The 27,741-nt window shown below is 36.9% G+C and overlaps 1 protein-coding gene across 5 annotated transcripts in view; it reads right to left on the bottom strand.

The window, feature by feature from the left end:
* Positions 1-27,504, bottom strand: part of FAP (fibroblast activation protein alpha) — a 79,197-nt gene extending 51,693 nt beyond the window's left edge. The window contains exons 1-7 of one of the 5 annotated variants that reach the window (XM_010801968.4): positions 27,200-27,504; positions 25,791-25,972; positions 25,375-25,459; positions 8,012-8,110; positions 6,746-6,840; positions 5,753-5,827; positions 3,231-3,283 (exon numbers count right to left, since the gene is read on the bottom strand). In XM_010801968.4, coding sequence (XP_010800270.1) covers positions 3,231-3,283; positions 5,753-5,827; positions 6,746-6,840; positions 8,012-8,110; positions 25,375-25,459; positions 25,791-25,796 — 413 coding nt within the window. In that variant the 5' untranslated portion in view covers positions 25,797-25,972; positions 27,200-27,504. Of the gene's footprint in view, positions 1-1,115; positions 1,237-3,230; positions 3,284-5,752; positions 5,828-6,745; positions 6,841-8,011; positions 8,111-25,374; positions 25,460-25,790; positions 25,973-27,199 lie in introns of those variants that run through there. The other 4 variants (XM_010801969.4, XM_059892660.1, NM_001098001.1 and 1 more) reach the window with 4 other exon arrangements.
* Positions 27,505-27,741: the final 237 nt, after the last annotated feature.

Below are 27,741 nucleotides of genomic sequence, written 5' to 3'. Positions count from 1 at the left end.
AACCCCCATCCCTGTGAATGCATATGCATTTCAAATTTTTGAAAATAAGATGCCATTTGACAATCTCCCCAGGGATCTGACTTGAAATCAGAAAAGGAAAGGAACATCTGATCTCAAGCTAAACTGAAAAACAGATCATATACTGGGCAGTATGCCTTAAGCTTGAAAGTCCTCCACCCATGGGGAAATTTCAAATATGCATGCTTGTGCGCTAAGTCGCTTTAGTCATGTCCGACTCTTTGTGACCCTATGGACTGTAGCCTGCCAGCCTCCATCTGTCCATGGGATTCTCCATGCAAGAATACTGGAGTGAGTTTCCATGCTGTCCTTCAGGGGATATTCTCAACCCAAGGATCAAACCCACATCTCTTATGTCTCCCGCATTGGCAGGCGTGTTCTTTCCCACTAGCGTCCCCTGGGAAGCCCAATTTCAAATATACTATTGGCCCAAAATCTCACTTTGATGCTTAAGTCATCCTGCAAATACTCAGTTGACTGACTTGCACCATGGAGACTTTGTAGTTCTTCAGCAAGAATATGTTCAGACTTTTATAAGTGTTAGAGTCATAGGATGTCTTGTTTAAATTTTGACTATTATCTTCTTGAAATGAATAGTTTCATCAAGAATGCTTGTGTGGAGATGCAAAACAAGACCTGCCTCCAAGGTATAATGTGAGGCATCTGAAGGAAGACTCCTTGTTTGCCCCCTCCAAAAACATCTCTCCAACCTGACATAGGCTTGCTGTTTCTATTTTTCCCATAATTTTAAAGTTTGGACTCTTGTGAACACTTATAACACATGTTACCTTGATTTAACTTACTACATCACAAAGTATGATGCGGCCTAGCAAACATAAAGTATGCTGTGGCCTAGCAAACAATGAGGGAACACGGCACTGGACAGATCAGCTTTGACTGTAGAAAAAGTGATGCCCACAGAGGAAGAATGTTGGTGTTGCAGTGGGGATCCTGATCGTAGAAGGCATTTTATAAGCACCAGGCCACTAGAATGTTCGGAACAGATCAACATAGGAGGGCAGAGGAAAAAGAATGTCTCAGAAGAGAAGACATTTGCCCCAATTTACTGCTCTGTCTCAAATCAGTGTCCATGTTACCTTAACATCGTAACATTGCTTTAGGTTTCCATATCCCATGGAATCATCTATGCAATCATGCAGACAAGCTGAAAATCTCAGCCCACAGTCTCTTCACAGCTGGCAAGCCACCACAGCAGCCATTGTCTGTTTTACAGTATGAGAGAAAATGGAGGACGGTTCTTTACAAAGGCTTTCATCTCTTCAGTTACCCTTCCCTTGCTTGAAACCAGAACTATCCTCATCTTCTCTAAGGTAGATTTTTTAAATAAAATTTTCAGAGGCACATAGAAGACTTGGAATGAATGATATTCAGTCTTGCCTTGAATTTCAACAAATTTGTCATTCTTCACTCCTTAAATTATGGTGTATTTACCTGACCAAAAAACAATCTGGCAAATTAGATAGTTGTGCAGGAAAACAAACAGACAATGGCTTGATTAAATTCACTGCACAAAAGCTAAATATTTAAAATGCTTCTAGGCCATGAAGTTTATAGAAACCATGATTAAAATACTAGTATTGTCATCTTCTTTTGGAATGTTATTTAATTCGGTGAACCTCCACAGAGATAGGACTTGGAGAACTTTAAAATGATTAAAAGAAAAACAAGGAAATGATTAAAGCCTTGAGAAAGTCTACTGAAAGGGTAAGGTTTCCATTTCACTAGTCTAAAGATTTTGGTAATAGGGTTACCACCTCAAACTCATTTGTGTCTCCCTGTCATATGCCGTCTGTGCTTGAGCTCACTTGCGTCTGATCCTTTTCCACCCTTTGAACTGTAGCCCACCAGGCTCCTCTGACCATGGGATTTTCCAGGTAAGAATACTGGAGTGGGTTGCATTTCCTTACTCAGGGGATCTTCCCTATCCAGGGACTGACTCCTCTGTCTCCTGCATTGCAGGCAGATTCTTCACCCAGTGAGCCATTGGAGAAGCCCATCTAAGAGTTGCTCAATAAACACTTCTTGACTTTGGTAACAATGGGGATACAGAGGAAAAGACTCAAGAGTGTATTGGATGGATTTAGAGTCTACATTATATAGCAGATCCTATTTCTTAATTTGACAGTTTAAGAAGATCAGAGTTATTCTTTTCTAAAAGAAGTAGAAAGAATTTAAAAGAAGTAGAAAGATAGTTGTCTTTAAACTTTTGTGCTTTTACTGGACAAAAGAGGAAATAGGCTGTAAGATTTTTAATACCTTTTCAAGCCGTATAATTATTTTCCCTTTTATATAACAGCAAATAGGATATCACATTAAGATGAGTAACTAAACCAATTCATTGCCCATATTTAGAGTGATTTTTCTTAAGTGCAAATCTGATCATGTCATTTCCCATTTAAAACCATTCAGTGATTCCCTATTGTCATCAGGATGAGAACTAAACTCTTCTTAATGGTTTCCTTATTATTATTTGGCGCATGATTTCTGGCCTCAATTCCTTCCCAACCTTACACCACCTCCTATTAGTAAGCATGCCCTCCTCCAATTTCAACTCAACTGACCTACTTTGAATTTCCTGAACACTCTGTGCTCTCCCTTTCTTTTTAGGTCTTTCATGTTGTTGCTTCTGTCAGAAATTCTCTCCCTCAGTCCTTTGCCTACCTACTCATTCTTTTAATTTTTTTTAAGCTGTAAATATTTCAAAAAATTAAACTCAGAGATACAGAAAAGAATATAATAGATGATAATTTACTCATCTAAATTAAAAATATTAACATTTTACATTTAAAAACAGCATAAAATTAATTAAATTTAGATTAAATGCTACATTTCCCTCTGTTCTGCTTCATTCCATTGAAGGAGCCCCTCTCCCCATGTATCATTCCCATGCATTTTTGGTACTTTTATAGATATGTTTACTTTCATAAACTAGAAATTTATAATTAGGTGTTCAAAAGTAGGAAAAACAAAACTATGTTTTGTATAAAAATGTAAGATATCAGTCAAATAAAAACAGGTGAATATTCCAAGGAAATATTTCTTTGAATTTCTTAAGTTGCATAGGTATATGTTTATTATAAAGACATAAGAAACTAAGATTAGAAATAAGATAACACAGTCAATCTCAAATTAGAGTCTGGAGGCTCTATATGAGATTAAAGTTGTGTTAATAAAAAGACATGACATTTTACCCGTTTGTAAGGTCGTAGATGTGATATGTTGCTGTGTAAGAGTATCTCCAAAGCTGTCAGGAAGAAAAGAGGCAAAGACAAATTATGATTCACAAGAGGCTCAGGTCAATAAGGTAGAATCATAGATCACTCAGTTCAAGGTTCAGAATTATAAAAGAACTGTTTTCACAAAGCACTAGGAAAGAGATGTTTCAATTCCAAATGAGTGTCATTTAAAGAGTTTTACTGTAGACTTCTGTGCTGTTCATCCAAATTCCAGAACTAATCTCAGCAGTGATTCAACCCTTACTCCATAAAAAGTATATCCAAAGACATTTCTTAATATAAAAAGCTTTTCTCTAACACTCTGTATTCTAAATTTGTTCCCTTTCTACTTAACCTTGATTGAAGTAAAATCACTACAATTCCCAAGTCCTGTAAGGATTACCCTGTACCTGAGTAATAATTATAATATCCCATAAAACTGGGTAAAGCTAATTTTCTCCATCATATAGTTTCTTTTTTTTTTTTTGTCATCAATGTATCAAACTCACTTTATTTATTTATTCTTTTTAAATTTTATTTTATTTTTAAACATCATATAGTTTCTTGTAAAATGCTTGCTTTTTTGAGCATAGTTTTTTTTTTAATAATAGATATTGAAAAAATAAATAAAAGATATACAGCTGTAATTCCTCCGGGAAAAAAAGAAAACTGCTCTTTTTTCATTGTTTATCTGTACTGTTCAGTTCAGTTTCTCAGTCGTGTCTGACCCCATGGACTGCAGCACACCAGGCCTTCCTGGCCACCACCAACTCCCAGAGTTTACTCAAACTCATGTCCATTGAGTCAGTGATGCCAGCCAACCATCTCATCCTCTGTGGTCCTCTTCTCCTGCCACCTTCAGTCTTTTCCAGCATCAGTGTCCTTTCAAATGAGTCAGTTCTTCATATCAGGTGGCCAAAGTATTGGAGTTTCAGCTTCAGCATCAGTCCTTCCTATGAATATTCAGGACTGATTTCCTTTAGGAATGACTGGTTGGATCTCCTTGTAGTCCAAGGGACTCTCAAGAGTCTTCTCCAACACCACAGTTCAAAAGCATCAATTCTTCGGCACTCAACTTTCTTTATAGTTTAACTCTCACATCCATACATGATGACTGGAAAAACTATAGCTTTGACTACATGGACCTTGTTGGCGAAATAATGTCTCTGCTTTTTAATATGCTATCTAGATTGGTCATAACTTTTCTTCCAAGGAGCAAGCATCTTTTAATTTCATGGCTGCAATCACCATCTGCAGTGATTTTGGAGTCTGTCACTGTTTCCATTGTTTCCCCATCTATTTGCCATGAAGTGATGGGACCAGATGCCACGATCTTAGTTTTTTGAATGTTGAGTTTTAAGCCAACTTTTTCATTCTCCTCTTTCACTTTCATCAAGAGGTTTTTTAGTTTTTTGCCTCCTGCCATAAGGGTCATATCATATGCATATCTGAGGTTATTGATATTTCTCCCAGCACTCTTGATTCCAGCTTGTGCTTCTTCCAGCCCAGTGTTTCTCATGATGAACTCTGCATGTAAGTTAAATGAGCAGGGTGACAATATACAGCCTTGACGTATTCCTTTTCCTATTTGGAACCAGTCTGTTGTTCCATGTCCAGTTCTAACTGTTGCTTCCTGACATGCATCTGTACTGTAGTTAAGTGAACAAATCAAGTATTATTTTGGATTTTATTTCTTAAAGGGTTTTCAACCTTTTGGCAAAGAAACTCCAGCATGTTGAAACATGTCTTTCTGAAGATTGCAGGTGACCAAGACCTGGGTCCACTGGAAAATAATCAGCTGTCAGAACAGTGGAGGAGGGGCAAGCTTGACTTTTCATTCTCTGCACTGAGGGAGTTTTGCATCTCAACTAAATTTGAAAAATGGCAGTTAAAACAAAAGGTTCTTGATCTCAAAGTAATTATTAGAAGTTGAATTTGAAATAAATTCTTTTGCCAGTAAAAGTAGAAAAAAATAAGTTGATTATCTTCCCTCCACAACCTCATCCAGGAAGGGGAAATTAAGTAAGGCTAAACAGTCCAGCTATGGATACTGCTACACTACACTAGGCTTTCAAAGACACAGATTAAACTGTGGTCTAACCACTGACTGTATATTATTGTGCTTGAGCAAGTGAGTTAAATAAGATACACTGTGATAGTTCCATTTTCAATAATAATAAATATTTAAAAGGTTAAAATAAGTGAGAATTGACTAGTGATTTATGATGGCAAATAACATTTTTATGATGAATATCAGTGCCCCCAAAATAAATTTTTCCCTCAGCATGAAAGTAATTTTTAATACTTGATGATAGCCAGACAAGAATACCAAATTCTGAATTACTTGTATGTTACTGTTATGCTTTGGGGATTCAACTAGAATTGCATTAATTTCTCAAATATTTAGAGATAAAGAGACTTTTGTTTCCTCTTTTATAGACCAGTCTGTGGGTTAATAGGAGATGTAATCAGACAAATCCAAATTAAATTGCCAATACCTTTGAATAATCACTTTCTAGGTATGCAAATTGCCGATCAGGTGATAAACCATAATTTGAAGCATTCACACTTTTCTGAAATTATGAAGAAATTGATTAGAATACAGAAAAAATAACAGAGCCATATACATTTATAGTTCTAAGAGAATATTATATCATTAATATAGTGCCACATATACATTAAAAGTAATTTTTTAGAAGTTTAGGTAATACCTACCATATACAAAGAAATTTACTACACTTTAAGGGATGACGGTGTGATAAATAAGATACACTTTGTGATTTTAAGAGGCTTATAATATTAAACTTGTAAATAAATAACATTATAATTTAGACAGTTTTATAAGAGAGAGGTAAATACAACACTGCAAAAATTTTGAGGAAGAAGTGATTAAATGCAAATGAGAGGATCATTAGTTGCCCAGAGAAGGAGAAATATCAGCCAAGCTTGACTAAAAGATTACTAGGCTATTGAGGGTAGAGAAAGCAGGAGGTCCGAGGGTCTAGGACAGAGCAGTGTGTGCGTATGTACCATAGGACTAGTCACTGAGCTCTTACTCAGCACTGTTCTAAGCACTTTCAAATGTTCCTTTATTTAATTCTTATACTAACCCAAAGTGGTATTATTATTCCTACTCAGCAGAAGAAGAATCTGAGGCACAGTGAGGATGGTAGAATGTGGAACCCCAAGGCCCCATAACTAGTAAATGAGAGCGAGGATCTGAACTCAATTTGCCTGGCCAGAAGAACTGAGTTTGTACCTCTTATCTCACGGGATACCAGTTCTACAGAGGAAGAAAAATGCTAGTAATTGAGGAGGCAAGGATAGTAACCTAGTGTGACTAGAAGAGAGAATTGGAGGATAACTATGGTGGGAGACAGCTGAGAAGGCAAGTTGGGTCCAGATCAAGTGCTCCGAGTTTGAACTCTGTTCCTTGGTCAGTGAAGAGCTGGCAGAGGTTTTTGAGGAGGAAGATGATGGTGGATACATACCATGGTGGTATTACTCAAAATGGTATATGATTCTCCTGTTTCAATATTATAAAATACTACATTATTATCTGTAGATTGATGAAGATATTCTTGTCCTTTAAACAAGAAGGAAAACAAAACTTGAAATGATCTCCCGTAGCAAGAAATATATTTATAACAAAGAAACACCTCTCTTATTTTATAGACAGACTATTTTTTTTCCTCTCTGTCCACTACACATTGCTTTGTCAAATTTAAAATAAGTTGGAAAAAAAAAAAACCAGTACGTTGATGGTGGAAGACAGGAAAGGATGCTTTCCTCTACTTTATACAAAAATACTGTATTTACCAGTAGAAGCCTTATTTTACCAGTTCAGGATGATTAGGAATAAACTTGGATTTTCTCTGCATTAATTAGTTCAGTCGCTCAGTTGTGTCCGACTCTTTGGGACTCCATGAACTGTAGTACACCAGGCCTCTCTGTCCATCACCAGCTCCAGAAGTTCACCCAAACCCATGTCCGTCGAGTTGGTGATGCCATCGAGCCATCTCATCCTCTGTCGTCCCCTTCTCCTCCTGCCCCCAATCCCTCCCAGCATCAGAGTCTTTTTCAATTATTCATTATAAGGAGAATAAACTAGTTAAAATGGCATGTTTCTTTCGCAAATATATATATATATATATATATACACACATTCCATTTAGGCTGTTTTTGACTTAGTTTAAAACCTATTTATATGCATGTTATTTTCTAAAGAGAAAAAAATATTCAATTTTTAGTGGCATTTTGGATATAAATTATAATGTACACAATTAGTTTCTCTTACCATTTGTTTGATTAGATTCATTTAACAACACACTATTTTGAAAAACTATATGCAAATATCAATTTTATGGCCCTTAAAGGATTTGTCTTCAGGGTAGGATCTGTTCATTTCTTAGATTATCTAGATTAACAATGGAATTTCTCTTTGTAAAATTCTCATGACCTCTTTTAAATAGGTGCTTATTTCCCATTCTGAAAAGCTATAGCCTATGCTCAGCTTATTCTAACAATGCATTCTCAGATTTTACTGTTCTGCTAAAACTACAACTGGCATCATTATTATTGAGCAAATCCTGTCTAAGTAGTTCTGTCAAAAATGCTTTGGTGGCCACTTGACTTATCTAAATAATTGCTCTTTTAATCCATTTCAACTAAGGTGGCTTATGTTACAATAGAGATGTGCTGGCACTAAAAACACTAAAATCACACATTTAAAAAAATGTAAAAAATAATTCACTTACCTGAAATCCAATTTGGAAAAAATGTTTTATAAGAAAATGTCCCATTTAAAATATCCTTCAGTGTGAGTGCTCGTGTTGTACTCTCTTCAGAGTTGTGAACTTTGGGGAAGGAGGAAACATATCATTACTTAAAAGAAGATTAATAACTCAGATATCTCTCAGATATCATATAAAGAAAAGATCTGCCATTGCTAAATCCTTGTTTTTTGTGTGTTTGATCAGATGCTCCGTCACGTCCTACTCTTTGTGACCCTATGGACTGTAGCCCACTAAGGCTGCTCTGTCCGTGGGATTCTCCTGACAAGAATACTGTAGTAGGTTGCCATTTCTTCCTTCAAGGGATCTTCCTGACCCAGGGATTGAACCCACATCTCATGTCTCCTGTACTGGCAGGCAGATTCTTTACCACCAGCACCATTAACTTTTGTCCTAATGACTACCAGTGTTATTTCCTTTTTTATAGAGAGAATGATGAGGCTTAGAGAAGTAGTTTGATTGCCCGAAAGGAACATGTTGTGGGAAAAACTTGAGAAGTGTGAAGGAGACCACGCTGAACATCAGAGACATTATTCTTCAGGCAGTGAAGAACTTTCAGAGATTTTTTATTTTATTTTATTTTATTTTTAAACTTTACAATATTGTATTGGTTCTGCCATATATAGAAATGAATCCGCCACAGGCATACATGTGTTCCCCATCCTGAACCCTCCTCCCTCCTCATTCCCCACACCATCCCTCTGGGTCGTCCCAGTGCACCAGCCCCAAGCATCCAGTATCGTGCATCGAACCTGGACTGGCGACTCGTTTTTTATATGATATTATACATATTTAAATGCCATTCTCCCAAATCATCTCACCCTCTCCCTCTCCCACAGAGTCCAAAAGATTGTTCTATACATCAGTGTCTCTTTTGCTGTCTCTTACACAGGGTTATTGTTACCATCTTTCTAAATTCCATATATATGCGTTAGTATACTGTATTGGTGTTTTTCTTTCTGGCTTACTTCACTCTGTATAATAGGCTCCAGTTTCATCCACCTCATTAGAACTGATTCAAATGTATTCTTTTTAATGGCTGAGTAATACTCCATTGTGTATATGTACCATCGCTTTCTTATCCATTCATCTGCTGATGGACATCTAGGTTGCTTCCATGTCCTGGCTATTATAAACAGTGCTGCGATGAACACTGGGGTACACAAGAAGTGTCTCTTTTCCTTCTGGTTTCCTCAGTGTGTATGCCCAGCAGTGGGATTGCTGGATCATAAGGCAGTTCTATTTCCAGTTTTTTAAGGAATCTCCACACTGTTCTCCATAGTGGCTGTATTAGTTTGCATTCCCACCAACAGTGTAAGAGGGTTCCCTTTTCTCCACATCCTCTCCAGCATTTATTACTTGTAGACTTTTGGATCGCAGCCATTCTGACTGGCGTGAAATGGTACCTCATAGTGGTTTTGATTTGCATTTCTCTGATAATGAGTGATGTTGAGCATCTTTTCATGTGTTTGTTAGCCATCTGTATGTCTTCTTTGGAGAAATGTCTATTTAGTTCTTTGGCCCATTTTTTGATTGGGTCATTTATTTTTCTGGAATTGAGCTGTAGGAGTTGCTTGTATATTTTTGAGATTAGTTGTTTGTCAGTTGCTTCATTTGCTATTATTTTCTCCCATTCTGAAGGCTGTCTTTTCACCTTGCTTATAGTTTCCTTTGTTATGCAGAAGCTTTTAAGTTTAATATGGTCCCATTTGTTTATTTTTGCTTTTATTTCCAATATTCTGGGAGGTGGGTCATAGAGGTTTTTAAGAAGGAAGATGAGATGAGGCTCCAACAACTCTAGGTCTTACAAAACTGAGATTGCAGACCACGCATGCTTAGTTGCTTCAGTCGTGTCTGACTCTGGAGACGCCATGAACTGTAGCCCACCAGGCTTCTCTGTCATGGGGTTCTCAAAGCAAGAATACTGGGTAGGGTTGCATTTCCTCCTCCAGGGGATCTTTCCAACCCAGGGATCGGCTCCACATCTCCTGCAGCTCCTGCATTGCAGGTGGTTTTTCTACCACTGAGCCACAGGGGAAGCCCATGCACATTTGACTAAAAACTCAGTCTTTTAAGCAGTTCTTTGTAGTTCCTCACACATGCTTGACTTAGATTTCTATTGACTTATAAATGATGTATTTTAGCATCCCAATTGGTCAGGTGACATCAGCCAGAATCCCTACCTTCAGACATCTCAAGAGAGACATTAATGAATGCAGATAATTTCTTATCCTGGCTAGGGATTTTTATAAAGACAAAGTGGACCAGAAGAAAAGAAAACCACATCATCTATACAATTGACCTTGGAAATTCCAAGAGTAGAGGTTTTCCATATAAAAACTAATCTAAAGTAGTTCGCAAACCACAAGCAAAACTCAGGTGTATTTGAACCCTCCAAGACAATTATATGTTTCAAATGTGATTTCCATTCTCAGACCAAATTCATTGTAGAGCCTGGCAACGGTCTGCTACACCAGAAACTATGGTGACCAACTTCCAATCCTTCTTCACATCCATATTCCTGTCCTCCATTTCTCCTATCTTACCCCTTCTCCAGACCATCACTTATAGAACCAAAACGTAGGAAAGTGTCCTATGCCCTGGATAGGATATACAAATCTGGTATTTGCTCATGTAAAAATAAAACTGTCAAAGATGAGCTTTAACTTTATCTTCCTGCTAAACTCTTCCACAACGTTTTCAAGACTCTCAAGATAAAGAACAAAACCATTAGTCTGGACAATAGGCACTGGCTGATCTGGGATGATCTATCTCTCCAGCCCTTTCTTGCCCTTCTCTCACTACTTCTAGATTCCAAACATGCTGGACTTTCTGTTCCTCAAATATTTACTTCTTTCTCTAGAGCCATTGCACCTCGTTTCACCTTCTCCCTTCTCCTTATAACTTACTTTCAGCCCTTTGTGCTTAATAAGAGCCACGTCCTCTAGCAAGCCCTTCCTGACCCCCTGGTTTAGGTCTGGTTCCCTTGTTATACAGTACCATAGGTCAGGTTCCCCTTTCAAAGGATACTTGTCTTGGTTTGTTATCTTGTATGCATTTGAGTGATTATTTTATTCACATTTCATTACCTCCCACTGTATTCTCAAGAGAGTCATGTAAGGCCAGGGACCATGTCTAGTTTTGATCACCACCATATCCCCAGGGTCTAGAACATAATAGGCATTTAATAAATACTTGTTGAATGAATGAATACATGAAATGAAGGATTGATGGGTGGATGGATGAGATCTGTGCCCTCTTCTTTACAGAATGTTTCTACTACCAATTTCCTATACTGGGTAAGACAATCTCTGGCATCAGAGCTTGCTCACCTATAATGTAAAGGACCAGACTAGAAAATGTTGATAATACTTTCCAGGTCTACCACTTTAAATTTTGGGATTTGAGAAAAAATATGCTCTATTAACTATACAATCACATAAGTAAACTGCCATATGATAAGGTCCAAGGGACCAACTGGATAATAGCATTTTTGGAGGTTTTAACTGATTCACACTGAAGTAAGTATGCTCCAACTTTTTATTAGGACCATGAGTTATCTTAATTTACTAAACATTATCCTGGTAGCTAGAAGAACATGAGTGACTAATGAACCCTTTTGCAACCAGACACTAAATAACTTAATGAATGAAATTAGATTATTCTAATAATCACATTTGTACAGGTACTTTGTATCCTAAATAAAGTTCTACATGCTATACAATTATTTGTAATGAAAGTGCTTCTAATTAATTAAATGATCTTGTACAAAATTCATACCACTGATTTGGTAATTCCCATTCAATGAATAAAATACCATTTTACTACAATAGCATTAGTATAATTGCTAAGTATTTTAATTTGATTTTATTTAACTTTCAAGAGTAAATTGCAATCTGTTTCTAAATAATCAAGGGAAAATTCTAGTACTATTTAAAGTGGAAATTATTTTCTTTTGAGATATATTTAATTTGTGTCTTTACAATACTGAACTTACAGATGAAAAAAATTTACCTTAGTGAATCCCTGTACTATGAATACCAAGAAAACTTAGGTAACTGCTTTTTAAAAACTTTTTTAGTTATTAATTCAATAAATTAATATAATCTTGGTGACATCTTTTTTGTCTAGCATGAATAATGCTTTGATTATGGCTAATGACTTATATAATAGATTTTCCTGTTTAAGTATCCTTGAATATAATTTTCCTTACTTGCAATTATGTTTAATTGAGAAGTTCTTAGCTATAATTAGTCTTCATTTTTATAGAAGGTTAAATTAAATGAGCTAATTCAAGTGAAACATTTAACTATGCTTGGCAGTCAACAAATGTTAGCTTTTGTTATTGTTATAGCTCATCATATTCTTGAAATAAATATTTTTGATCTGTGTTTTACAAACTAATTTGGTCACTGAGATTTAAAAAAAATATCTACTAAAATCACAGCAAGGAGGGCATGACAATTCACTCCAGTATTCTTGCCTGGAGAATCCCCATGGACAGAGGAGCCCAGTGGGCTACATACAGTCCATGGGGTTGCAAAGAATTGAATGCAACTGAGTAAGCACAAACACACAAAATCACAATGTAGTGTTGCGGTCCTTTAATGGACCGGAACCTGGTGGTCTGGAGTCGCTGATAAGAAAGCAAAAGAGAGAAAGAGGCTAATATTCCCTGGATTACGCAGAGAACCAATAAAGCCCTAGGACAGGGCTTGTACCACTCATGGAGGCACAGGGCATCCTCTCGAAGAGGTCTTGAAAGCCCGGGCAGGAAAGTGAGCTCAGCAGGTTTCTGCACTCCAGAGAATTAGCCAGAGGGAGAGAGAGAAAGAACGACATGGGGTCTCTAGTGGAACAAGGGTATTTTATTAGCAGAAATGCAGGTTATATATCTTTAGTAAAGTAATTAGTCATTACAAAGGATGAAAATGGATAGTCTAATACACACAAGGTTGCTGACACTGAAAAGTCATTGAAGGGAGCCACTGAGAGGAATCCAGGCAGGTACCATTTCCCATGATCTCAGTCCTGAGAACTGCATCCAGCTCTACTTGTTCCTGGAATAGGAACTGATAAGGAACAGAGAATCCTTGAGAAATGGCACACAAAGGAAAAAAAGTGCAACATATTGGATTCTTTAAAGTTGAACATCCCCTGACAATATAGGAAATGTAGTTTCAGATTAAGCTATTAGTATATAAAGGTTAATTTTTATTCTAATGTAATGGAATTCATCAGTTATACTTGGAACATCTTGGTTATCCTAGGGCTCCATAACTGAAATAGTCCAATCATGATCATAAGTACAGTTAGTACTGATATCACACATATGGATAAATAAAATTTATTAAAAAATAAGAATTTCAAATTATTTTAAAATTCCTACTCATTTTCCTTTAACATTAACAATCATGCTGATTCTTATCAGATTTCTCAAGAAAATATCAAGGATTAGTTATTTACTCTTTGTAACCTCTAATTTAGATTATCCAGGAAAGTTATGTGAGAGTAAGGGTATATGTCATATTACTTCTCAGCCAGTCATTTATTTTAAATGGGTGCATAGTAGCTATGCAACTGTGGTGTTGGAGAAGACTCTTCAGAGTCCCAAGGAGATCCAATCAGTCATTCCTAAAGGAAATCAGTCCTGAATATTCACTGGAAGGACTGATGCTGAAGCTGAAACTCCAATACTTTGGCCACCTGATGTGAAGAACTGACTCATTGGAAAAGAACCTGATGCTGGGAAAGATTGAAGGTGGGAGGAGAAGGGGATGACAGAGGATGAGATGGTTGGATGGCATCACTGACTTGATGGACATGAGTTTGAATAAGCTCCGGGAGTTGGGGATGGATAGGGAAGCCTGGCATGCTGCAGTCCATGGGGTCACAAAGAGTCAGACACAACTGAGCGACTGAACTGAACTGATAGTAGCTATAAATGCTAATGATCTAGAGAACTTAACATATGTCACATTGACTCAATATCTGTGAAACAATTTAAATATGCATTAATTATACTGCTAATTATCATAATGATAATAAGCCTCACCAGCACTCAGGAAGAGATAAGGTGTTATACTGAACACATCAAGAGGAGCCAGCTGTATTTATCTGGAAATAGGGTTTGTGGAAATAGGGGAAATAGAGCTTTGGGATAGGTGATTACTCCTAACCTTGCATGGGGTGTAGCCAGGGGTCAAAAGGTGTCAGCCTGTCCTGAAGTCGGGCTGATTCTACTGAATCAGATGGGGGAAAATTTACATTAGGCATTCTTTTCTTTCTGCTTAAAATGACCACACGTTCATAATAGAATAATGTACCTGCTCTAAGATGATGGATTAGATCACATATTAAGAGTTATAAAACATGTACTTAGAATTTCCAATCTAATCTCTGGTTCTTTGTACCAGCTAGGACCGTGTTTGGCATATAGTGAAAGAATAATAAATATTTGTCGAATGAAAAAATAAATCAACTGTACAGATTTTATTTTAGGTGTGTGTGTTTTTTTTTTTAACTAATCCTCCCCCAAAGATATACCTGCCCTTACTTTTTACCATCCTGTCCATGTTGTAAATTTCATATATAAACTCTTCTACCTGGACATCATTTTAAAATATATCAAAATTTTGTCCTTGGAGTTAGCTGGAGCACTTGTTTGAAAAACAGATTCCTAGTTCTTATCTCAAATCTACTGATTCAGAATTAGGGATAAGGCCCTGATTTTCATTTTTGTTCAAGGCCCACTGGTGAGTCTTCTTCAAAGAATCCAAATTTAGTGATTTCACTGAATCTACTTGGTTCAGTGTTCTCCTGTACCTATCAGTTGAATTTCTCACAGCCTATGAACTCCTGGTAGGTGGATGGGTCTGGCCTGCATAGCAATTTACATCTCATGGACAGACTCCCCACAGCTAATGTTGATCATGGCTTTCAAGGAATGTTCAAAGTCTCTTGTAATGTTTATGTCTCTATTCAGTCCTCTTGCTCATCGCCAGATGGATTCTTCTTTAGGTACGTTCTCTCTGCTGACTTCTATTTGTGTTTGTATGTGTAAATCAGTATAAAATGCATCACTATGGCATCAATCACACCAAACAAGTTCTAGTCACCTAAAAAATTGAATGCGTGGATTTTCATTACTTTTTCTAAATAATGTTTTAATATTGAATTATAATCTCCTGATTATTTTGAAAGTTTAGTTTTGCCATCTGAAATTTTTAAACTCAAAGTAGTTGAGCAGAAGTATAAATGAATTCTGAGAGCGTATCATTCTTCCACTGGTAACTGACACTCGCTTAACACTTAATTCCTGATAGTGCCCTTAGAGTCAATTTGGCTCATCTTTACAATTACTCATACACTGCTTAAACACTCTAATTAACAATAATTATTTGCATTTTCAACTTAGTGAAACAAAGATGGCAATTATTTCAATTACTAATCCAAAAAATTACAATTCACAGAAATAATTCACAAGTAATGATTCACTATTCTCCTAATTCTTTCTTAAAATTTTGTATTTATTCTTTATTAGGATTCTGTTTTTGTCATTTAATTTTCTAGTCTTGAAAAACTGACAATAACTGTCAGAGCAGAGACATCAGATGTCAGTTCTAATATTCATCATAAACTAAATGAGAAAACATGGTTTATTATAGTGGGCTCATAAATGGCTGGTAGGTCTTTTTGTTCTCACTTTCATACTGATTTTGAAACTGATGCTTATGAGGCCATCTCAGCGGAGTGACATGGACTTCCAAGCACACCGCATCTGTCTCTCTGCTTGCTCTACAATGATACTGTCCTCAATAGGCAGTATGTCCAGCCATCGCATCAAGTCATGTTTATTTCTGGCGTGAGCACCACAGGAGTAAATGCTGGAAATAAAAGGGTGGGGAACAAACTATTTAAAACTAATATTACATTTGGGCAAAGGCTGACAATTTTGAAGAAATGGGACTGTGGTAGCTTTAGACCAGTAACAAAAAGTGTTATACTAAGTTCTATGTATGGGGCACTCTACATGTATAGTCCTATGAAACGCTCACAGCAACTCTCTGATACAGAAGTACTATTATCAACACCATTTTGAAGATTAGGAAATGGAAACTAGAGAGTTAAAATAACTTGCTAATATATAACAGAGCTGGGGTTTAAATCCAGCTCCATCTGATTTTAGAGACTGGGCGCTTTACCACTACCTTTTGATTTAAAGTGAATGCACACTGTAATAAAACACCAACAAAACAAAACAAACACAAAAATCCAACAGCACACAAGGGGAGGTAGGATAATTATACCTCAAAATGAACATTAAGAGAAAATGAGACAATTTGATCTTTGTCAAATATTAGCAAAGAGGTTGCTATAAAGCTTTTAACGTCTCACTGAAAAATATAGTAGCTCTTGGTTTTGAAAGAATATTGCAAGGTTCTTTCTGTAGATAACACTAAACAATATAAGTTATTCAAAGGAATTGTCAGGTTTTTAAAAGTTCATTTTGTGTATTATATTATTTTTGTGCTATGTTAAATGGGGCTTTCCCCCCACCCCCCCCCCCCCGATCTCTAGAGCAGTAAGGGCTTCCCAAGTGGCTTAGTGGTAAAGAATCCACCTCCCGATGCAGGAGATATAACAGATGCGGGTCCAATCCCTGGGTCAGGAACATCCCCTGGAGAAGGGCATGGCAACCCACTCTAATATCCTTGCGTAGAGAATCCCATGGTCAGAGGAACCTGGCAGGCCACAGTCCATGGGGTCACAGAGTTGGACACAACTGAAGTGACTGAGAATATATGCATGCACCATGTTCTTATGCTTTATGTTGACCATACCCTGTGATCTTTACTACTTTGCGTGCATGCTAAGTCACCTCAGTCGTGGGAGACTCTGCAATGCTATGGACTGTAGCTCACCAGGCTCTTCTCTATGTGGGATTCTCAGGGCATAAGTACTGAAGTGGGTTGCCATGCCATCCTAAAGGGGATCTTCCCAACCCAGGAATTGAACCTTCATCTCTTAAGTCTCCTCCATTGGCAGGTGAGTTCTTTATCACTAGCTCCATATGGTGTTAAATGACAAATGTTTTGGTGACCCTGAAGATGAAAGTAAACCCGGTCTATATTTGAAGGACCACTCGGTCTCCTTTGCCATCTCATCTTCCTCTAATCTCTGTTTTAAATTGTGATGTAACTTTTATTGAATTTACTTGGATTTCTTCTTTGAATCCTAGATGATATTTCCACTTGTGTATTTCACAAGCACTTCAAAATCAGTATGTCTAAAGCTCAGAAAAACAGGAATTCCATCCTGCTGCTCCAGATTTCTCCAAGTCAATGGCACTATCATCCACTTCGTTGTTCAATTCAAATACCCGTGATTTATCTTTGCCTTCCCTCTTTGCTTACCGCCTTTGTGTAGCACCCAGGTCTGACAATTCTATGTCCAAAATCTCTCTCTACCCTCTCTATTTCTACTACAACCTCCAAGGCCAAGCTATGTCTCACTAGGTAGGCTGTAATGGATATCTGTTTGCTACACCTGCAATTTCATTTCTAGTATTTCACTGCGGGTTTTTTTGTTTTTTGTTTTTTTTGGCCACATCTCTTGGCACCCAAGATCTTAATTCCCTTGGATCAAACCTGGGCCCCTTGCAGTGAAAGCCCACATTCTTAACCACTGGATCACCAGGGAAATCCCTTCATTGTGAATTTGAATTACATTTTTCTAATGACTAATGATGTTGAGTCTCTTCATAAGTTATTGCTTACTTTCCAGTAGTTATGTATGGACATGAGAGTAGGACCATAAGGGAGGTTGAGCACTGAAGAATTGATGACTTTGAACTGTGATGCTAGAGAAGACTCTTGAGAGTCCCTTGGACAGCAAGGAGATCAAACCAGTCGTAAAGGAAATTAATGGGAAGGACTGATGCTGAAGCTGAAGCTCCAATACTTTGGCCACCTGATGGGAAGAGCCAACTCATTGGAAAAGACCCTGATGCTGGAAAATAAAGACGGCAGGGGAAGAAGAGGGTGACAGGGAATGAGATATTTGGATGGCTCACTGACTCAATGAACATGAGTTTGAACAAACTCTAGGAGATAGGGAAGCCTGGCATGTTGAGTCCATAGGGTCACAAAGAGACACGGCTTAGTGACTCAGCAACAAGCACAATATCTTCTTTAGGGGATATGTCTGTCCTTTGGCTTCCCAGAAGCTGTGGGCTTCTCTAATGACTCAGTGAGAAAAGAATCTACCTGTAGTGCAGGCAGATTCAGTCTTCCATTTCAAGATAGCTATTCTTGACCCTTTGTATTTCCATGTGAATTTTGGAATCACCTTATAAATTTCTGCAGAAAGTATGGTCTGGGATTTGGATAGGGGTCATATTTAGTTTGCAGACATATTTAGAGAATATTGCCTTCTTTAAAATGCTGTTTTGTGATCTATAAATATAGGATTTATTTTCATTTATTTATATCTTTTTGTATTATTTATTGCTAATGTATAGGAAAATGATTTATATATATTAATCTTGTGTTTTGCAAATTTACTCAACTTGCTTGTTAGTTCCACTATTTTTTAGTGAATTCCTTAGGATTTTCCATAAACAAGATCATGTCATCTGTAAATATAGTTTTGCTTCTTCCTTCCCAATCTGGATACTTTTTCTTTCTTTCTTTATCTAATTGCCCTGGATACAACTGCCAAAAAGTGAAAGAGAAAATCTCTCAGTCATGTCCAACTCTTTGCGACCCCATGGACTATACAGCCCATGGAATTCTCCAAGCCAAAGTACTGGAATGGGTAGCCTTTTCCTTCTCCAGGGGATCTTCCCAACCCAGGGATCAAAACCAGGTCTCCCACATCGCAAGTGGATTCTTTACCAGCTGAGCCACAAGGGAAGCCCATACAACTGTCAATAAGACATTTAATAGAAATAAGAACTAACATGCTATCTTATTCTTGATCTTAGGGAAAGAGCACTGACTTTCACCAGTGTGATATTAACCCTGATTTTGTGTGTGTGTGTGTGGATGCCCTTTATCAGATAGAGGAAATTCCTCCTATTTCCAGTCTGCTGAGTGTTTTTATAATGAAAGGGGGCTGTATTTTGTTAAATCCTTTTTCTGTATCTATTGAAATCACCATATTTTTTTTTGGTCTCTTTTTCTATTAATATAACTCATTATAGTAATTGATTTTTGGATGTTAAACCTTATATTCTTGGGATAAATCTCACTTGATCTTGGTGAATAATCCTTTTTATACATTACTGGATTTGGCTTGCTAGTAGATGATGAGGGTCTTTCCATTTATATTCATAATAGATATTGGTCTGTAACTACTATTGGTCTGTAACTTCTTTACTTGTAATGTAAAGAAGTATGGTTTTGGTATCACAGCATCTGGCCTTAAAGATGAATTGATAAGTGTTCTATTTTATAGTTTGAAAGAGTTTGTGAAGGGTTGGTAATAATTCTTAAAATGTTCTCTAGAGTTTACCAGTGAAGTCAACTGGGCTTGGGGTTTTCTTTGTGGGAAGTTTTAAAATCATTAAAACAATTTTCTCAGTTGTTATAGTTCTATTCAGGTTTTCTGTTTACTCTTGAGTGAATTGTGGTAGTTTTTATCTTTACAGGAATTTGTTCTTTTCATCTAAGTTGTCTGATTTTTTTTTGATATACAGTCTTTCTAACCTGTTCCTTTAAGGAGTACTATCTCATCAGTTTTTCTACCAAGTATAAAAACCATAATCTGTTGGAGAAAATTTTAATTTAGATATGAAGCAACTCTATTTGTTTATTATTCACAGGGATAAAGGTTAATAAGGATTGTAAGCTATTCCATTTTTACTACATAATTTTTGTTAATTCACAAGGATACTGAAATAAAAAGTAAGTTCTTTGCTTTACATAAAATAAGCAATAAGTAAATAAAAGACTCATTAATATTGATTATCCCATGGAAATATTATTTTAATTTACCCTAGCATGTTCCTAGATTTTAAGGCTCAGTTTGACTGTCTCTTGTTGTTAAAAAAACCTTTGGCCTTGATTTCATATTCCAAATTAGAGCTTTAGAACCTGTTTTTTCAAGGTGTATGCATGACTGTAAATTCTTGTGTAGTTGTAACACAATTCACTTTGGAAATCAGAGACAGGTAAACTCCTCTGCAATATGGGAATCATCCAAAAACTTGGATTGTTTTCAAATTATTTAGAATTTGACAAAACTCAAAAAGAATTTGCCAAGATTCATCCTCTGTGACTTTAAAATCCAAGAGCAAAGTAGAGAAATATAATCTGCAAGGCTGATATTTACACTCAACTAAAAACTCTTTTAGGTCCATGAACTTTCTGAATCTTTTATTCAGCCCTTTAGACTTCCCCATATTTCCTCCAAAAGAACAGTGAATATTCTGTTTCACAGTTCTGAATGTTGATACTGGGAACATTTTAAGCCTTAAAAACAAATTCACATCTCCTTTGATGATAATTTGGTCTCACATATATCTTACTTTACAAAAAATTGTTGTTGAGATTACAGTACTAGTAATAGTTACAATAATAGTAACAATAACAATGGATTTCTGCTGAAAATATAGGCATTCTAAATGATACTTGTCTTTATAAAATATTGATCCATATTCTGTCTAAATCATCTGTGAATTCAGATTACCTTCTGAAATAATTATATAAGGTTATTACTTACCTAAGCAAGCAATCACTATAAATTTTATAAATGTGTATGTATACTCATAAGTCTATATGCACATTTTTTTTTTCCTGTGTTCATTGGGTACATAATTTTGGCCGCACAGGTTGAACTTCCCAGGTACTTGCCTACGTCAGAGACTTTGTATCTGCATTTCCCTCTGCAGTGAGGATCTAGCCTCCAGTTTGCATCCTTCCTGTCCTTTAGGTCTTGGCTCAAATATCATCTCAGAGAAGCCTTCCCTAGCCACTTTTGTTATGAACTGAATTTTGTCCTCTCAAAATACATAAATTGAAGCTCCAATCCTCAATGGAACTGTATTTGGAAATAGGTGCTTTAACAAAGTAATTATGATTATACAAGAACACACAGCGGAGCCCTAATCTGATGAAGCTAGTGGTGTCCTTACTGAAAGAGGAAGAGATACCAGGAAAGCACATACACAGAGAAAAAGTCATGTGAGGACAAAGCTTAAGGCATCCATCTACAAGCCAAGGAGGGAAGCCCCCAGAAAAACTAAACCCAGTTACACCTTGATCTGAGACTTCCAGTCTCCAGAACTGTGAGAATAGAAATTTCTGTTATTCAAGCCACCCAGGCTTTATTTTGTTTTTTATTATTATCACCCAGGTGATATTTTGTTATGGCAACCCTGGATGTCTAACACAGCCCCACTCCAGTTGTCTTCTGTAGCACTTTTACAAATTTTAAATATTCTATTAATTCACTATTTACTTGTTTATTGTCAGACTGTCCTTTTGTAAGGTCAGAGAATTTTCATTCATGCCATATACCTGTGCCTGGTATCTGGAATGTACTCAATAAATAACTGTTGAACAAATAACCAAAGTATCCAAAAGCCACAGTGGACTAGGCATTGTGGATAATGGATAACTATGGGATGCTAATCTCTGTTTTTTTTTTTTTTCTAATTCAGTAGATGGTTATTTTTAATCATAAGAGGAACACTATAACTTCTTCAGCTCACGAGTTAAAAATCCAAGTGTTTATAGGAGTCAAGTAGATGTTGTAAGTGAATATGTTACTTTATGCAAATAAAACTGAAAGTTTTTCTCCATTTTCTATTTTATATTGGGGTACATAGCAAACTGGAGAATGCATTGCCAACCTAAAGACAACACCTGCTTCTGAGTCAACTATCCCCATGGGCCCAATGTTGTCAGATCTAATATTTAAAAAGAAGTAAAAAAAAAAATCTATATTTTTATGTGAAATCTTATGATTTAAAAAAATTGACAACTAATGCAAATTTGTATAAAATACTGCAGGCCAAAACCAACAATAAAAAAATAATAAAAGGAAAAGTATGCAGAAGTCGACAAGAGGCTTTCAAGGAGATCTGAAGCTACGCTAGCTAAAGGTGGAGCTCCTTTCAATGCAGGCACTGGAGGCCCTGCCCAGAAGAACCCGACTTCTCCACACTATATAATCTCTCTTTTCTTTCTCCCTCGCTCAGCCTTAGTCTCTACTCCCATCCACCTCAGCTTCCTTTTCCTTTCTTCTTCATTTCTTCTCTCCTGCTTTTGCCTTACAGCTGCCAATATCCTTGCCTTGCAACCAAAATTCCTGAAAAAATTTGTTTCTGATCCAAAAAGGTGGAGGATAGGAACATGGGTGCTACTCAGGGATAACTGCTCCCTACTCTCAGACTTAAGAAGAGCGTTGTTGAGAAAAAAAAAAAATACATCACACAGAGGGAGCTGTCATCTTTGTGAACTAGGATGGAGAACACAATAAGATGCTTGCTACCATTTATTAAGCTGCCACAAAATGTTAGCAATTTTAGAAAAAAAAATAGTTAATGTTTATTGAGTGTTTGCTCATGTAGTGAACTCTATACTCAATTGAAATCAAGAAAAGTGCAGATAGCTCCCCTAAGTCCTTTCACAAATGTTCAGGAATTCAGAAACTGTAAATCATGAAGCAAGGCCATATAGAATTTACTTGCAAAATTCTGGAGCCTCTGTTACTTTCCAATTCTAGCTTTTGCTTGTCTGGCTTTTATTTTGTCACTTCTGCATATCTCTTAAATAAAAAAGTCTTGTGTTTGTCTTCAGGGTTGGTGAAAATGAGGGAAAGATGAGAAGCTTACTTTCTACTCTTGGTGTGGTTGTATCTTCACATAGGAAGAGGAATGATGCTTGGGAAGAACCTCAAGAGAAAAAATAGACACAGGAGAAAAGAAAAGGAATTGGTTGGAGGGGAGTAAGCTGAGGCCAATGAGGACAGCTTGAGTCTAAGGTGTGGGAACTCACACGTGTTTCTCATTGGGTAAAAATAAAAAATGGGAAAATTAGGAAGTCCCCAAATAGTTATCTGTTATTTTTATGATTATGTGAGTGAGCTAGATGGATCTTTCTCATTTTATCACCCCATTACCCTATTTGTTCCTAAAATCCTGCCTAATTCCCCCAAAGCTCTTTTAATTCTCATACTGATGTTCCTGGGACCTACCCTCTCCTTGGAAAAGCCCTTCCTCTGCTTATTTCACTTAGACCTAGTGATTTAAGTGGCCCAGTGGTCTAAGTGAATGCCTGATCCCACACTGGTGGTAATGACTGAGCATCCATACTGCGTTCTTAATCATGCTTTCAGACGAAAGTCTAAATGCAGTACCCTTATTTCCCCAACTAGCACAATGATGGGCAGAGGTGAAACTCAATTAACTGAGTGGGACTAACGAGTGGGACTTCATTTGTTTATATGTAACAATGATGAAGCTGAAGCTCCAACACTTTGGCCACCTGATGCAAAGAGCTGACTCACTGGAAAAGACCCTGATCCTGGGAAAGATTGAAGCAGGAGAAGGGGATGACATTGGATGATATAGTTGGATGGCATCACTGACTCAATGGACATGAGTTTGAGCAAGCTCCAGAAGATGGTGAAGGATAGGGAAACCTGGCTTGCTGCAATCCATGGGGTCACAAGGAGCCGGACATGACTGAGCCACTAAACAACAAACAAATGAACGAGTGTCTGGTAAGTGGGTCTTTAAGTTTCTCAAAATGTTCTCACTTTTATATACTATAACTGTCATATATTTCTTACTGGAAATAATGACTCAAATTCCAAAGTGCAAATGCAACTCACCCTTGCCTCTAGACATGGAGGCAGGTTCGCCATAAAATCCACATACTTTTCCTTGACTTTTTTTTAGGCCACACTGAGCAGCATGTGGGATCTTAGTCCCCCTAAAATCCACACACTTGTGTTTCCCGCACATTTGTTTCTGATGGAGCAAAATGTCCATTTCAAGTATTGGGGAGTTTCCTTTAAAAATTAGGTGTTATTTTTGCATGTATTAGCATTCAAGGAATCAATAGGATAGGACTTAATGCACTGCCTGACCACTGCTGCTTTGAGGAAAATATGGGCCCAAAATGAGGTGAGACACTGGTCTGAAAACAATTTTAACTTGACAAAGTACAAAAAATACAGACTCACACAATCTCTTTCAATCAACAGCCTCAGAATAATCTTGTGCTCGCAGAGAGGAATGAGTATTGAAGATCTACACTGAAGACATATTGCCTTTATCTTATTGGTTAACCTTCTCATTTTGCAATTCTGTGAAAATCTCATGAGCATTCTTAATTTTTCAAAGTATTTTCCTATATTTCATTTTTAAAGCAATAAATAATTCAGAACTCACACTTTCTTCAGCTAAAGGCTTGCCACTGTTCTTCCATTATTGTCAGTTAGCTTTTAACCAGAGGTATTTCCCACTTCAGCTATCATAAGTTATCACAAGCTATCATAAGCTTTTAATGTTGGTGCAAACATTTTTCCTTTCCCTAGACTCCAAAGCTAGACATGTTATTATTGTACATTTTTCCTGTTTTAGATCGTAAGCTTCTTTACATAGTTTCATAAAAACCTATGTCCTTGATATCACAGAAAGGTTTATAAACAAAGTCTTAATTTAAATCCAAACTAGTCCCAACATCAGTCTCCTGAATTTCAGCAAAGTGAGATCAATGTTATCTAAGCCTGTTTAAAAAGGGTCAATTTAAAAACTAAACATAAAGCTTGCTTAATAATATTTAGTCTTCTAATTTTATTTTCTTGGCTTTTGCATCTAGAACAACAATTTCACTTTTTCTATGCAGCTATTCCTGAGATCTCTATTCTTGACTGCCTCCCTAAATTTTTGGAAAGACTCATAATAAAAATTTCCATAGATTCTGTTTTAACTTTTCCATTCTTACTCATCTTTACTTTCCATGAGGCAATCCAATAATGAAAAGCAATGTTAGTTAAAAATACTGTCTCTAAAGGCCTGTCAAAGCTTGGAATTTAGCATGTATTTTGGAGAGACGTCGGGGTGTTACAGAGAGTGCTCGGGTTTTTCTATTGCAGAAGTAATACTGGAAATCTCTTGCTACTTATGCCTTCAATTCCTCAGTGATTCTGGTTGCTCAACAACATACCTGGGAGCTTATATGTCTTCTTAGAAATAACAGAGTTACTTTGGAAAATAAGCACTTAGGAAATGTTCAATCTCTTGTCACCATGCACTACTGCTTTTTCCAAACTGTTCTAGGCAGACCGAGCAAAATAGAGAAAATTCTTACCTCTTGAAGGACGTAAGACAATACACATCACCAGTAAAGCAAGCACGGCAGAGGTGGCAACTCCAAATACAATTTTTAACCATGTCTACATAAAATAAAGAAAATTAGACATATGAATGGTTTCTGCTAAATAGTAGAAATGGCAAGATTTTGTTTACATTTAAATCCGCTTTCTCCCTCCCCATAAAGCTTTTGATTGTCTTCCACTGATCTGGCTATAATTGCTGGAATTCTTCCAGCCCTGCAAGGAGAAATGTTTCCACAGTATATTTAGAACAATTCCCCTATCCTAACTCACTCCAGGAAGTACATACTTATGTACAAATCCTCACCTTCTAAACAACAGAAAACTCTTGATTGTGCTCAACTCAGCCAGCCCCCATCATTTAGCAGTATCTGAGGCTACATATACTAACCTTCATTTTTCCAGATGTTTTTGAAAGTTAGCTAATTCTGACTTCAGAGCGTGGGTCAACAGATCTGTGAAAACCGTTGAAAGAAGCAGGTCTGTCTTCGTAGTTGGAAGTCGAAGCTGGGGCAAGTTTTTTTTTTTTCTTTCCACGGACTTTCGAAAACCGTGCCAAATTTCAAAAGATTTCTGTAAAATTAGAAACAGATTTTGGGGGCGTTCTTGGCCTTGAAATGAACTGTGAGTGGCTCAAGGGAGGTTTTATAGCCTTCTTATCCTTGTAAATTCTACACCAACATCTGCTTACGTTGACATACAGAGGTTTTTTTAAAATATTTTTTTAACAAGTTTAGGTTTATGTTTCATTTTCTTCTAGAAATCACTTATGAATCATATTGGAAAGTCATGGGGTTTTGGATAACCTTTCTATTTGCAACCAAAAGAAGAATTTAAAATATAACTTTAAGGTGTGTATAATATACATATATCTAACTTTTAGCAGAGGAAGAAGATTAAAGCCACATAAGATTTTGTAAGACAGACTCCATGTTACTGCAATTTTTCTTTCTCTGGGAGATTATGAGGTACTGCAGACAGAAATGTTTTTCTTTCAGCACAATTTCTTTGTCCATATAGCACCATATGCACTTTCAGTAAATACAGAAGTTTAAAAATTCAACTGTCTAAACCCACGACTGCTTTACTTTAAAGAATTAAAATGCCATCTGGTGAAATTTAGTATGGGTTAGGTGTGTATGCACAGGCCAGAAAGATGGAAAGATCAGTAAGAATAATTTACCAGCAGACCTTTGAAAGAATGAACATGGCTTTGCAAAAGTGATATTTTTGCTTCCCTCTCAGAATATATTCTGAGAGAGAACAGTAATTATAAAGCCTTTAAAATAAATAAAAAGCATTTGAAAAAAGAAGTAAGTCATATGTATAATTTCATTTTGGCTAAATTTGCATAAATCCCAAGCAATCAATCGGTCAACCTGACATCATCTGACATCAGTCTGAATTAAAACACACACACGTCCACATGCACACACATACCAGTTTATTAGTGTATGTTGGCTGCTTCAATGGAACTCCTTTGGATAGATTCTGTTGTTCCTCATAAATACAGTTGTTAACCTACTGTGTGTTTTTTCCCCCACTCATGGGTCTCAACCTGACTAAAACAAACTTCATGGTGAACTTTCATGGATTTTTCATGAACAGTAATGAGGAAATGTTTCTGAAATCATTTGCTGTTTGCTTTAGTCAACCGGTCTGACTACCATGGAAGGTTTTCTCCAGCAAAGCGCAGGACAGTGGCTTGTGAACTTCCTTTCAGACATTCTCCAGACATCCCTCCCTGAATTCCAGCCTTATGAAAATTCTGTTGAGGAAAATGAGTCATGAAGCACTTACTGGCAGCGAGATGTAGCCACCCCAGGTTGGAGAGGCGGCCCTCCCTCCTTTGCAGTTGATGGGGCCAGCTCTTTGCAAACTGGAGCAATCATTGAGATAAACATCCAAGTTGTGCTATATACATGTAGGCATCTCCGTGTGCTTGTGAAATCCTCAAATTCAAGCTAAAAGCCACCAGCCAGGTTCCAAATGAACTGCTGCTACCATGTGGGTCCTCTCACATGTATTGCCTTCTTTGGAAAGTTCACACAGCGCATTCTCAGAAGTTCTGTTCCAGCTGCCAAGGCTCCAAAGTCTCCAAGTGCTTTTTAGTGAGTTATTTCCACGACTTTACATCCTGAAGAGGAACTGACTGTAGTAAATGATTAGGGCATAATTAAAATGGTTACTCTTGGCTTTAGCAATTAAAAATGTACTGACATGTGACTTGCCTGGGTACCACTTAGGACTTCAGTTAAGTGTGGGTGTCTATAAGAAACTCATTTGACAGAATCTAAGAAGAAATCTGAGTGCTTTAAGAAGAAAAAGTTTTGATTGAAACT

The sequence above is a fragment of the Bos taurus genome, chromosome 2, assembly GCF_002263795.3.
Source record: "Bos taurus isolate L1 Dominette 01449 registration number 42190680 breed Hereford chromosome 2, ARS-UCD2.0, whole genome shotgun sequence".
In the NCBI taxonomy this organism is placed as follows: Eukaryota; Metazoa; Chordata; class Mammalia; order Artiodactyla; family Bovidae; genus Bos; species Bos taurus.
The sequence above is the reverse complement of the archived record's forward strand: the minus strand, read 5'-3'. Positions and strand labels throughout refer to the sequence as shown.